Raw genomic sequence first — 14868 nt, forward strand, 5'->3', positions numbered from 1 at the left:
CAATCTCGCTTTCTCTCAAAAAAAGACAAATGATGTATTCAGCGCTAAAATTTGTAATATGTTTTGATTTAGTCATAAAAATATTTGTGAACCAAAAGGTGTGCGATTTGATGCTGAAAACTTCGGCACATCCGTTGGTGATTGCCATTGTAACTTACAAAAGAAAACCTACGTAGCGAGTCGCTATACGTTCTAGTCTTACCAATAATGTGTGTGTGGATAAAATTCATGGTTTGTAAGCTCAGGAATCGAAAAAAAAAAGCCTAGTTATTATTAGTTTTTAAGATAGAAATTTCTTTGTGGACCCGATGTTTCTGAAATGTTAAAAGTAGCTGATAATCAGACCATACCGAATGTTAGCAGGCTTTAGGGAATTAAAAAAGCAGAAGTTTAAGTTTGATCATAGGACTAATTAATTGAAGAAAAGCATAGGTGGATCAAGGGTCGGGGAAGTGACTAAGGGAGTCGCCAAATTAGTTGTGAAATTTTAGAAATACACTCAAAAAATTCTGATTGTTACCTTTTAATTTTTGCACGTGTCGAGGAACGCCGTCTCAAAATAGCTCAATGCAGTAAAAAGCGTTACTAGTGTCTGTACTATGACTCAAAAGTTTGTGCCTTGGCCTGGACGGTAAACTGACTGGCTAACTTTTGCAATTTTTTTGTTTTAGTTTGCCTCTAAATGACTTATCTGGAACACCGGTGGCTGCGTCCGTTCTTCTACCAGCTTATCGAGCTACACAAAAAAAAAAAAAAAAAAAAAAAAAAAAAAAAAAAAAAAACACTTCTGAAAATTTAATTTGGCACCTGCCGCCTTGAAGAAATCTAAGCCTAAAATTACGGTAGCTTGAAGACGACCGGGAATAAAACCTTTTTTTTACAAATTTTTAACTTGTAATGCTGTCTTAACTATGCTAATATTTATTTATAATTTCACCATCAACTGTAATGTATGGTATTGTATTTGTAATGTCATGAACGTTTCAATTAACACCGATGCGTGGCGTAAGTACGCCCTGTGGAGGTGTTCATCTGAAGACGGTTATTGCGATGTGTTGGTGCTTCCCACACCCTGTCCTGTCTTAACTATGCATCTCCACTGTTGCCTTTGGCGGCAATAACTTTTGTTCCCTGTTTTGTTAAACAGTTTATACTTTCTAAAAGTATTTACGAAAAAATTTTCTGAAAGAAAACTACATTCAGCCCAGGTGTCGATCAATGTACCTGCAGGGAAATTAAATACCAGCACTACTGGGAACGCCAAATTTTTAACAAGACGGTATCCATTTAAATTTTAGAGGGATTTGCTTTCCTCCGGGGAACTGTACCTTGTTATCTTCAGTGCCCCAGCCTTGTTTAAATTTTTGTGTATAGTTGTCCTTATATTTTCTCTTTTGCCCTTCACTTTGACGACCATCATTCGCGGTTGAATCTTTTTCCCTATTATCAAACTGCCTCTTCTGGCCAAACTTCAGTCTTCGCTGAAGTGCTGACCTGAAACTTTGCCCGTGTCTTTTCCGCCATGCGTCTACTTTGGCATTTTGTGCCTAACTCGAACAACTCTCCATTATCGATGGGACCCACCAGTGGCTGAGCGGTAAAGTCGCTGAACACTGGTAGTTCGATCCGAGGTTCGAATCCCACGAACGGGCTATCTGCATGGGTGTTTTCGTGGTTTTCCCCATGTGGGACGTGTATACGAGCCAGTTTGCCTTAGAAAGTCCTACACGAAGGCATCCTCAGTCCTCTGACATAAATCCAATTGAAAATTTATGGCACGAATTGGACCTAGAAGTCAGGAAACATAAAATTTCGTGTAAAGATGAACTTAAGCGTATACTCCTGCAAGAATGGCACAAAATTTCCAATAGTACAATCAAAATTTCGGTTTACTGTATGAGAAATAAATTACAAGCTGTTATAAATGCAAAAGGTAAGAATAAAAAGTATTAAATTTTGTTCCCACATTTTGCTGTATGATCTTGCAAATTTTTTTTGACATGCAAAATTACGTTTTGTATATTTTCTGTAAAAGGCATATTAAAACGAAAGTTTGATTAGATTTGTGTGTTTATTACCTTCTGTGTTCGTTATGTCCATCTGAAATTGTCAAGCATTTTCTTTGTTAGCTAATATGATCAATTATAGGGCAATTGCCAATGCTTTTTTTTTTTTAACCCACTGTATGCTCTTTTCTGATGAGTAAAGAAGTAAGGTTCCTGCAACAAATTGTAACTGTAGATTGGGAAGTGGATATTCTACGTTAAACTGACCCCTTCGTTGCAATTCGCACTTGTAAATAAATCTATTGCTTCAGAATATTGTCATATGAGAATGTTAACCATACACACAATCAGCAGATTGGAACACGGAATTTTGTCTCATTCTGCATTCTTTCCTGACATTTCCCTATTAGATTACTAGTTTTCCCAACACTTGAACAATCTTTCCTTTTCTTTCAGGTTTGTATTTGGAGAATATTACGAAGAATTGATACCAATTTACCGTAAACTGCTTCTCTTGGGCAGAGTTTTCCTTGATCATTCTACATACATGCAGTATGGTCTTGAGGTAATTTGATATTAACATGTTCTATACAACAGTTGGACATAACATGTTAATTGTAATAGTACTATGTTACATACAACTTATGTACAAAAATTCTATATTAAAATGTTTACTGTTATTATGTATTTTTGCGTATATTTGATAAGTGTTCTTAAAAAGTAAAATTTATTTGTCTTAGGACACAAGAATCCCATTCATGCGCGAAAGTTTCGCCATACCACTTAACAGTTATGTCTGAAGTTCTTCTTCTCTGCCTTTTTAAAGTAAAGTGAAATCTGTATACAGTAGAATCACGAACTGTGTCGCAATAAAAAATTGACTTTTTCAGGCTTGAAATATTTCAACATCTGCTTCGCTTCGCATTTTGGGCTGGGCATAGAAAAATAAGTTAACGTTTCGCATAACTTCATTAATGTCGGAGAAGCTCTGCAAAATACCTTCTTCATTTTCTCCTTCCACATGCTTTGTATATCTAAACTGAAAATTAAGCCTGAAACCCTTGAAAACTAACAAAAATAAACAAATGAAAGAAACGAGAACTAAACTTGTAAAGTCATTAGGTTATTTTGAAGCAGAAGACATGAAAAAAAAAAAAAAAAAAAAAGCTATGCCCTCGCCGGAACCCGAACCTGGAACTGTAGAATACGCGCTGAGTGTGCTACTGGTTACACCACGAAGGCATGCAGAAAGGAGAGAGAAAAAGTCGTATAAAATGATTACAGTTCGGAAAAACAAAATTGTAAACTAGGCTAGAAACAGACACGAAGGTTCGAGGCACGTACAAAGAATTACTGCATTATTTTTATACGTTTATAATTCAGAAAGAAAATAATACAGATAAAAAATATGCTTCAGAATTTTCCCAAGCAAGCAATTCTAAGGTGAAATTTTCATCTTATTAACACCTTAAAGAACACATGTTCATTTACATTTTGACAGTTTAGTTTGACTGTATATATATTTTATTGCGTTATTTTACCTATTTTACTATCTAAAAAACATCGTAAGGCAATAAAAAAATTAAAGAACATTTAAACTAACAAAAATTATTGAACAGGACTGATAATAAATGTAGAATACTTGTTCTTACCAAACATTGACAAATCATATACCGATGTAATGTAAAGTTCACAAACTCTCTCAGTTCCTTTGCTCAACCAGTGTTGCCAAAAATCAGAATGTAAAAATGCCCATCGGTCAACTTGACCGTTGTGTGTGCTTATGTTATGCAATACCACGATATTTCGACGAATGCGAGGATAAATAACGCTGTTCACATGAAACAGAACTCGGAACCAAAAATGGTGAACGATAAAGAAAACTTCCGTTGCGAGAACGATAGTCGAGTCTTTTCTGTATATTAGTTTCCACACCATACATTATTTCAAATTTTTTCCTTTAACACGAAAATGAAGTAATTAGAATAAGAACTATTAATTAATAATAACATATCATTATATTGCTGAAGTGTAGTGGATTCAGTCATTATTCTGATTGCTCACTGTCTCAAAACTCGATAAATATAAGCTATTTATTTACTATTATGTAAACCACATTTTATATATTTCTTAATAATTGGTTAATCTACTGTATTTTATATGTTAATTCAATTAGTTATGTTATTAAATTATAATCATTATATTTTCGTTACAGATTAAATATCTGTGGCTAATACCGATTGCTTTAGAATTATGCTAAAATGCTTACGTCATTTTCTTTCATCTGTTCCAGTTTCGTCGTTTGATGAATAAATAGATTTCTCAAAGCTTGAAAAAGGATTCACAGCATTTTATCTTCCAGTGTGTATATAATCTCTGAAGAAAGTTATGAACATCTACAGTGATTAAAAAGTGTCTTTTTTTAAAATCATCTTACTTTAAAATTTGTGTCCGAAAACACACTTCGATTTTCTTTCTTGATTTTTTTTTTTTTTTATTTTCTCATTTAATTTCATATTGCTTGGTTTTGAAAATTAGTTTATTGTTTACATCTATAAGAATAATAACTGTAACTTTTGCATTAAAATGATAGAATAAAACTGTGTTTAGTTTCCTTTTGTTTGGCTGTCTATTTTAAAATGATTGAGCAATTGTGTCATCAGAACTGGGAATCACAGTTACTTTTAAGATATCGTAAATTTCCCGAGGAAAGACGGAGGAAAAAAAGAAGTCATGAAAACAAAACCGTAACGCACAACTGAATTTTGATGTAACGAGTATATGCACTAAAACTGAACCGTTGTTATTGTGTAAATATACTGTCGCCTTGTATGGTAGTTACTGAAGTCGTCTGCCTTATCGTTGGTTCGAGGTTCGAACTTAGGGTAAGGCATTGATTTTTGTAAAATGTAGCCGTTTTTGGGACATAAAGGCATTCCATCGAGTCGTGAATATCCTTGAGAAGCTGATGATAGAATGAGTGAGTGAGTGCACCGCTATGATGGCTTCCGACCACGAACATTTTCGTCCTACGTCTGCCTCTGTCCATCTACTTTGCCAATTTTGTAGCAGACTTGTCAAAGTTGTTCGCTTAATATGAGACCAAGGAAGTTTAGTTGGTCTTTCTAATATATCCGTGCAGTTGGCTGCCTGCTTGGCCAGTAGGTCAGCGGCTTCATTGCCTTGAATTCCTGTGTGAGCGGGAACCCATTTGAAAGTGGTTTTTTTGCGAAATAGGCATTGTCAGAAGCTGTTTCAGTATTCGGTATACCAAAGGACTCCGGCTGTTTTGACCTGCGATAGCCGCCAGACTTGATGCCGAATCACTGAGTATGGAGAATTTCTCCTGTTGACATGTGTTCGCATATCTAATTGCAGCACTGATAGCTAGAAGCTCTGCTTGGTATACCAAGTTGTTCAAGCCTAATTTCCTTTTCCACTCGAATGTTACAACTCCATTTTCCAGTCTACAGAAGGCGCTGCCAGTGCCATTCTCAGTTTTGGAGCCATCTGTGAAAAGGTTATTACTGTTCCTCTGAATTGGTTGGTCGTTTATGCTGATATCGTTGGAGAGATTAAAAGCTGCTGGATGAAAGTTATGACAGTTGTTTTGCTCCTCGTAGTCCGAGTGGTGATAACTATGACCCCAGAGTGTTGAAGTTTGACCCAGCCTGGTAATCCTTACGATAGCTGCCTCCCTTTCCACTATCAAATCTAGGGAAGGAATTCTTGCTAGTTGTTGTAAAGCTAGTGTTGACGTGGTACGGTAGGCCCTGCATACTTGAAGTAGCTGCTGTCTCTGGATAGAGAGCAGGGATCTTTTCATATGAGAGGTAAGTTCGCCACCCCAGATTGCTGCTCCGTAAGTTATTACTCTTTCTGTAATGGTTCTATGCCAAATTTTTTTGTAGCTTAGATGAGATACCCCGTTTATGTGAAGTCATGCGTCTCATGTTGTTGCTTAGGATGCAGGATGCTAATTCGAGTATGATGATAGATGTTGCTTAGGATGCAGGATGCTAATTCGAGTATGATGATAGTATGATGATTGTTCCGTTCCCTAGGTTATTCTCCACCGAGACTAGAATGGAGTTAGGAGAAGTCGTAATGTCACCTTGACCAGTGACGTGCTCCTTCGGTCCGCCATGATGTATTCATAAAACTGATGTAGATACTTGTCCTCCTGTACAGATTAGTGATTAGTGTTACTTAGCTGCCTGTTTACATCACTGTGATAAGTAACAAAATATTAGATCTATCATTTTAAAGAGTGAGTGAGCGCCACCAAGGAAGACAACTGACCTGGCCTTAGCCTCACAGTGTGACATCTTCCTGGCAGAAACCATCTACTCTCTGCTCCACCCTGCTCTGGGAACGCAGCCGAATAGACGGCTAAGAGCCTAATAAAGTCTACATGTAAGCTTGGATGTTGTTGTACGGGGAAAGAGTATTCTGTTATGGACTACTTAAATTTTAAAGAGTATTCATTTTTTATTGGCAGATGATTCGATTTTATGATTGAAGAATGTGCTGATAGTTCTTCATGTAAACCATTTTCCTTTATCTGTGCCTTAATACAATTTATATTCAACTGTTGTAATACGATTTATATACATAATTTTTACAGATTTAGATAATAATAAAAAGATATTCACCATAAAGCAGAACAAGAATGAATAGAGCTCTTTAATAAAGCTTTCAGATAAAGTTCATTTGTTGAAAGTTTATTATCCGATTCGAAATTTTAAAAACAATGATGAAGTTCTAATGGCGTGAGTTTTTTCTTACTAAACATTTCCAAATTTCGTTTCGCTTAAATCAAATTATTTAGACTTTCAAAGTTAAATCTTAAAAAAGAAATTTAAAGCTCTCAAGTGCATTAATTACTCACCCAGACGTGTGTACTTGTGCTAGGAAATGAGGAGAAAAAATTCTAATTTTTTTACAAGGTTACTTTATAAATAATCGAGGCTCGAATAGCCTCGATTGTTTTTGCAAATTTTAAAGCATTTTATAGGATTTCTAGACTAAAAAAAAAAAAAAAAAAAAAAAAAAAACCCGCAAAGTTCAGATATTTTCCCATTCATTTCAAATTTTCACTAAATCTGTTAAATTATTTTTCTTACTACTTAAATAACTTTATTACTATATTTTTTAAAATTTAGATTATTCTTACTTAAATAATTTAATTGCTATATTAGTTAGAATTTACGCGGAAAAACTTTATTACTATATTTTTTAAAATTTAGATTATTTTTCTTACTTAAATAACTTAATTACTATATTAGTTAGAATTTACGCGGAAAACTATAGTTCAAAATTCAAATCAAAATTTTAAACTTTGGATTTCCCCTTAAGGTTTAAGATCAAGTTTGGGTTCATATCCAACAAATACTCGTGGATTTCTGGAATATAAAAAGCAGTCCCCATTTTTGCAAGTAGCATAAAACTCGCTATTTGTTACTTTTTTACTTTACGTTAAATACACTTTTGAATACGCTGATATTTTTCTTTTGAAGAACCCCTCAACAAAGCGGTGTCTCATAAAATAGGTGCAGGTAAGGGGAGGGGACGTTTATACCTAAACAACACCATGCAAAGAGAATTTTTATTTGTTCAGTTACAAAAGGACGCCCTCGGTTTTATAAAGAGTTGGAATTTATTACTAAGAAAACTTTATTCAAATCTTGTTTTTTACCGTTAAACATAGCAAAAGTGTTAAACGTAGCGGAACCAAACTGGGAAGTTTAATTTTACAAATAATTTGGATTCAAAGTAAAGCCAATAGTTCAAGTAAGATATGAGCAAGAATGGAACGGAGAGATCTTCCCTATGTTAATCACACAGTCTGGTTGTAGTATTCATTTTGAGAAACAAAGTGTGTTAGTTTCAAACAAAGTTGAGCTAGGGAAAATAATTCATCAGTTACGATAGAGAAGAAATTCTGGAAAGTCTCGTTTCTAAGCATTTAAATGCACCTTCCACTGGAACATTGGTGAACAAAGACTTTACGTCAAATGAAACTACGATAAAATTTCTAGGAGAAAAATTTATTTGCAGACTTTATTAATTTTTTATGGTGTAAGTGTTATTAACTAGAAAAATCGAAAACAGTTTTCCAAAATCTACTAGTGCTTGTTGCAACTCAACTCTTGCTAAGATCTGATGGCTGAATGACATCATCTCGAACTATGAACTCTCGCTCAGAGATGGTACGAGAACTCGGAACGGAGAAGTTGCACGCTGCGTCGTGCCAAATTTATACCCTTTTTATTATGTAAATATTCTGTAACCCGTTTGCCTCTTCATTAAAATATGTTTGAGTAAAGAATGTATTTATCATTTTATGGATTATTCCCTTCAAAGATTTGCAGATAGAGATGGAAAGAGGAGACCAATTCAACCAGCGGCCCTGGCAGAACACCGTTGGGATGAAGTAAGCAGTTTTGTTTTACCTTGATTAATTAGAAGTGTAAAATAACACTAACGATAGCGTTAAGAAGAAATAAATAATATTGTGGCACTCAACGTGTTGCCACTGGGTTGAATTTGAAATGAAATTTAATAGATTTTGCTTTAAGCAAAAATATGGATTTAGAAAAATTAACAAAGAAGCGATAAGAGCAGTAGTTACGTGGCTGATAAATAAGATAGAAACAGAATTTAGAAAAATTAACAAAGAAGCGATAAGAGCAGTAGTTACGTGGCTGATAAATAAGATAGAAACAGAAATTGCTAATTAATTTCCACACATACATTATAATTAAGAACAATTAATTAACTAACAATAATAATAACAATAACAATAATGTATCAGTATATCTCTGGAGTATAGCAGTTTCAATAACTGTTCTGATTGCTTAGCTGTCTGGAAATTCCATAAACATGGGCTAATAAAAATAAATTCCATAATATTTATTGGTATGTATAAAACGCATATTATATATTTCTTTATTTGTTAATATATTTTATTTGTTTATGTTTACTCAGTTATTTGTATTATTCAATTATGATCGCATAGCTCTTTGATGTTTCAGTTGCAACTTAAATCTGTATAATTAATACTAATTGTTTTATAATTATGCTAAAATTATAACGTCATTATCTTCATCTTTTCCAGTTACGACGTTTGACTAATAGGATTGTCAAAGCATGAAAAAGGATTAATGGTATTTTATCTTCCAATGTGTATAATCTCTGAATAAAGTTATGAATATTTATAACGATTAAAAATATTATTTTTTTTTAAATTTTCTTGTTTCAAAACTTGTGTATGCTTTGAATTTTTTGCTTGGTGCTGTTTTTTTCTGATTTAATTTCGTACTGCTTGGTTTGGAAAATTAATTTATTGTTTACATCTATAAGAATAATAACTAACTTTTGCATTAAAATAATGAAATAAAAACTGTTCAGTTTCTTGTTATGTGGCAATCTATTTACAAATGTTTCGTGATTGTGTCATCGGAATTGGGAATCACATTGGCTCTGAGACATCGTAAATATCCTAAGGAAAAAAGAAAAAATAAGCTATCAAGTCATGAAAAGAGATCGTAAAGTACAGGTCCTGGAACTGAATTTTGACGTAACGAGTATAGACACTGAAATTGAACTGTTATCCGCATATAAAAATTCTGTCGCCTTGTTCGGTATGGTAATTAATTCAGCTGCCTTATCGTTGATTTCGAGTTCGAATGTAGGGGAAGGTATGGATGTTCGTAAATTTTGAGCGTCTTTGGGACATAAAGGCACTGCAACAGCCGAAATCTCCTTTGAAAAGTTGATGGTAGGGAAAGAAGTGATTTCTGGATTCCTCTTCCTAGGTTGTTCCTAGAATGGCGTTAGAAAAAATCGTAATATCACCTTGGCCAATGATAAACGCTTCTTTCTCTTCGCTATGATGAATTCATGAACGTAATCTAGATACTTATCCTCCTGCATAGATTAGTGATTAATATTCTACTTATCCTCCTGCATAGAATTAGTGATTAATATTACATATACTCCTACTTATCCTCCTGCATAGAAATTAGTGATTAATATTACATATACTCCTACTTATCCTCCTGCATAGAAATTAGTGATTAATATTACATATACTCCTACTTATCCTCCTGCATAGAAAATTAGTGATTAATATTACATATACTCCTGTTTAAATCGCGATGATAAATAACAGCTAAATAATAGTTCTGTCAAAGTAAAGAGCATCAAATTGGTAGATAATTCGATTTTATGACTTAAAAATCTGAACTAAAATGTTACGAGGCGCTGAATAATAGTTTATGTAAATCAATCTTTTTCAGTTTCTTAATATATAATTTATTTTAAGTTAAAAAGCGGAAAATATGTAGGATTTCTCTATTAAATTAAATTAAAGTTCTTAAACCCTACAAAGGCAGACGAGTTTTCGGTCCGTCTGTATAATAAACTACTGAAACAAAAGAAGGTTTAAACGACTATTTTATTAATTTAAATTATAAAATTATGTTACAACTTTAAATTATGTCACGACATACAAATAATGTAACAATTTGGGGAAGGCTTATTCATTGGTTTACCTTAACTAATCGATGTGTCTTAGTATCATTAAAGTGAAAGGTTTAGATTTTGTTCTCTTGTGTCTTAGTATCATTAAAGTGAAAGGTTTAGATTTTGTTCTCTTGTGTCTTAGTATCATTAAAGTGAAAGGTTTAGATTTTGTTCTCTTAAATTTAATATTTACTGAGTTTAAGAAAGGTTTAGATTTTGTTCTCTTAAATTTAATATTTACTGAGTTTAAAAGAAGAAGTCGGTCTTTTTATTGATATAGACGTAGAGTTCAAAGACTCGTAAAATGTTGCTGTAATAAAAATATAAGAAAAGTGGTTTCAATCGCGCTCATAATAAATTTCTTAATATAGTAATATGAAGTCAGATGGCCCACTTGGCTTGCATACGCAATACCTTTTTGATAGTGTTTCTGTTCTATGCTCAGAAGTAAAGTGTTTCAGTATTACTTTAATATCTTAGAAGTATAAGTTTGCTTTTTACCTTTTTTGGTTTCTTTTTTAAATGCGTAACTATAAAATTTATATTACAATTAATACTAGCTAATAAGTTTAATATTTTTACTTATTAAAGTACTGTTGTCTTAATAATACAAATATTGTAGTTTTTCGCTTCGATGTGGATGTACCAGGAAAGTTATTGAGTGATCAACTTTCTACTTGTAAAACTTTCCAGTTATGGTAAAGTTATGGAGTGCAGTTATGATTATAGCATTGTAAAAGGCCTTTAAATCAGATACTTGTTTTTTTGTTTCCTTTAATTAGTCTTATATGTCGTTTTTTGTAACATTAAAAGTTCAAAAAATTCCCTTTATATGTACTATATACAACTTGAAATAAGCTTTTATTAATTTTATTATTTATGTAATATATCTATGTTTTCAGTTATTATTACCAAAAGCTCAAATTTATTGTAGTGGTCCTTTAAAATTTTAAAAACTGTGTGATCTGCGATTAGAAAAGTTTGGAGGACACTGAATTACACTATGACAGCACGTTCGAAGGAATGCGATAATTTCTTATCGATAAAGTAATCTTTCCAAAGTTAAAAAGTTTATTAGGTTGTGATTGAAACAACAAGAAACAAAAGGGGAAGTAAAGATTCGAGGCTTCGAATCTGAAAATCTTTCTTAGGATTTTATGTAATTCGATTATTTGAATGTCTCATTTCTCGTCATATTTTGCCATTCTTGTAAATAACTATTAAAGAGAATATTCCTTAGTATAAAAATGAGTCATTTTTGTTGTTGTTGTTGTTTTTTTTTTTTTTTTTTTTTAATGAAAGTAGCTGCACTACTACACGCATCTCGCTTTCACAACCTTTTAACTTACTTTGATAACTAAATTTTAATAAAAATATAAAATCTAGCTTGTGATAGACCATTTTAATCGAAATGGTATTTATGATATATAAAAATGAGTCATTTTTGTTGTTCTTTCTTCTTTTTTTTTTTTTTTTTAATGAAAGTAGCTGCACTACTACACGCATCTCGCTTTCACAACCTTTTAATTTACTTTGATAACTAAATTTTAATAAAAATATAAAATCTAGCTTGTGATAGACCATTTTAATCGAAATGGTATTTATAATATATAAAAATGAGTCATTTTTGTTGTTCTTTCTTTTTTTTTTAATGAAAGTAGCTGCACTACTACACGCATCTCGCTTTCACAACCTTTTAACTTACTTTGATAACTAAATTTTAATAAAAATATAAAATCGAGCTTGTGATAGACCATTTTAATCGAAATGGTATTTATAATATATAAAAATGAGTCATTTTTGTTGTTCTTTCTTCTTTTTTTAATGAAAGTAGCTGCACTACTACACGCATCTCGCTTTCACAACCTTTTAACTTACTTTGATAACTAAATTTTAATAAAAATATAAAATCGAGCTTGTGATAGACCATTTTAATCAAAATGGTATTTATAATATATAAAAATGAGTCATTTTTGTTGTTCTTTCTTCTTTTTTTAATGAAAGTAGCTGCACTACTACACGCATCTCGCTTTCACAACCTTTTAACTTACTTTGATAACTAAATTTTAATAAAAATATAAAATCGAGCTTGTGATAGACCATTTTAATCGAAATGGTATTTATGATATATAAAAATGAGTCATTTTTGTTGTTCTTTCTTCTTTTTTTTTTTTTTTTAATGAAAGTAGCTGCACTACTACACGCATCTCGCTTTCACAACCTTTTAATTTACTTTGATAACTAAATTTTAATAAAAATATAAAATCTAGCTTGTGATAGACCATTTTAATCGAAATGGTATTTATAATATATAAAAATGAGTCATTTTTGTTGTTCTTTCTTCTTTTTTTAATGAAAGTAGCTGCACTACTACACGCATCTCGCTTTCACAACCTTTTAACTTACTTTGATAACTAAATTTTAATAAAAATATAAAATCTAGCTTGTGATAGACCATTTTAATCGAAATGGTATTTATGATATATAAAAATGAGTCATTTTTGTTGTTCTTTCTTCTTCTTTTTTTTTTTTTTTAATGAAAGTAGCTGCACTACTACACGCATCTCGCTTTCACAACCTTTTAATTTACTTTGATAACTAAATTTTAATAAAAATATAAAATCTAGCTGGTGATAGACCATTTTAATCGAAATGGTATTTATAATATATAAAAATGAGTCATTTTTGTTGTTCTTTCTTTTTTTTTAATGAAAGTAGCTGCACTACTACACGCATCTCGCTTTCACAACCTTTTAACTTACTTTGATAACTAAATTTTAATAAAAATATAAAATCGAGCTTGTGATAGACCATTTTAATCGAAATGGTATTTATAATATATAAAAATGAGTCATTTTTGTTGTTCTTTCTTCTTTTTTTAATGAAAGTAGCTGCACTACTACACGCATCTCGCTTTCACAACCTTTTAACTTACTTTGATAACTAAATTTTAATAAAAATATAAAATCGAGCTTGTGATAGACCATTTTAATCGAAATGGTATTTATAATATATAAAAATGAGTCATTTTTGTTGTTCTTTCTTCTTTTTTTAATGAAAGTAGCTGCACTACTACACGCATCTCGCTTTCACAACCTTTTAACTTACTTTGATAACTAAATTTTAATAAAAATATAAAATCGAGCTTGTGATAGACCATTTTAATCGAAATGGTATTTATAATATATAAAAATGAGTCATTTTTGTTGTTCTTTCTTCTTTTTTTAATGAAAGTAGCTGCACTACTACACGCATCTCGCTTTCACAACCTTTTAACTTACTTTGATAACTAAATTTTAATAAAAATATAAAATCGAGGTTGTGATAGACCATTTTAATCGAAATGGTATTTATAATATATAAAAATGAGTCATTTTTGTTGTTCTTTCTTCTTTTTTTAATGAAAGTAGCTGCACTACTACACGCATCTCGCTTTCACAACCTTTTAACTTACTTTGATAACTAAATTTTAATAAAAATATAAAATCGAGCTTGTGATAGACCATTTTAATCGAAATGGTATTTATAATATATAAAAATGAGTCATTTTTGTTGTTCTTTCTTCTTTTTTTAATGAAAGTAGCTGCACTACTACACGCATCTCGCTTTCACAACCTTTTAACTTACTTTGATAACTAAATTTTAATAAAAATATAAAATCGAGCTTGTGATAGACCATTTTAATCGAAATGGTATTTATAATATATAAAAATGAGTCATTTTTGTTGTTCTTTCTTCTTTTTTTAATGAAAGTAGCTGCACTACTACACGCATCTCGCTTTCACAACCTTTTAACTTACTTTGATAACTAAATTTTAATAAAAATATAAAATCGAGCTTGTGATAGACCATTTTAATCGAAATGGTATTTATAATATATAAAAATGAGTCATTTTTGTTGTTCTTTCTTCTTTTTTTAATGAAAGTAGCTGCACTACTACACGCATCTCGCTTTCACAACCTTTTAATTTACTTTGATAACTAAATTTTAATAAAAATATAAAATCTAGCTTGTGATAGACCATTTTAATCGAAATGGTATTTATAATAAAAAACTTTGCTTTCAGATGTAAAAACTGGAATCTTTATGGAATAGACTACAATTTCGCAGCTGTAAAATATGTTTTTGCAGTTTTGTTCTTCGAAAGAATACGATATGTTTCCGAATGTCAGCTCATCTGTATACAAGACTGAAGGCAAGATTTAACCACAAAAACTGAGTTGCAATTGAAAATATGTAAGCCAAAATTAATTTTTTTTGTTGTTGTTCTGTAAATCCAGTTATATATCCGAGTCGGGGAGTTAACTGATGTAGATTTTACTTTTGAGTAGA

General features: G+C 31.5%; 1 protein-coding gene across 3 annotated transcripts in view; it reads left to right on the top strand.

Moving 5' to 3' along the window:
• The window catches only part of LOC118189085 (histone-lysine N-methyltransferase SMYD3-like), an 83721-nt gene extending 79082 nt beyond the window's left edge, over positions 1-4639 (top strand). For 2 of the 3 annotated variants that reach the window (XM_035359635.2, XM_035359633.2), the window contains exons 11-12: positions 2463-2571; positions 4222-4639. In XM_035359635.2, the coding sequence (XP_035215526.1) occupies positions 2463-2571; positions 4222-4266 (154 nt within the window). In that variant the 3' untranslated portion in view covers positions 4267-4639. The remainder of the gene's footprint in view (positions 1-2462; positions 2572-4221) is intronic. The other variant, XM_035359634.2, reaches the window with a different exon arrangement.
• Positions 4640-14868: the final 10229 nt, after the last annotated feature.

The sequence above is a fragment of the Stegodyphus dumicola genome, chromosome 5 (genome assembly GCF_044657685.1).
Source record: "Stegodyphus dumicola isolate Sdum_Otavi_A_Nest chromosome 5, ASM4465768v1".
NCBI classification, from domain to species: Eukaryota; Metazoa; Arthropoda; class Arachnida; order Araneae; family Eresidae; genus Stegodyphus; species Stegodyphus dumicola.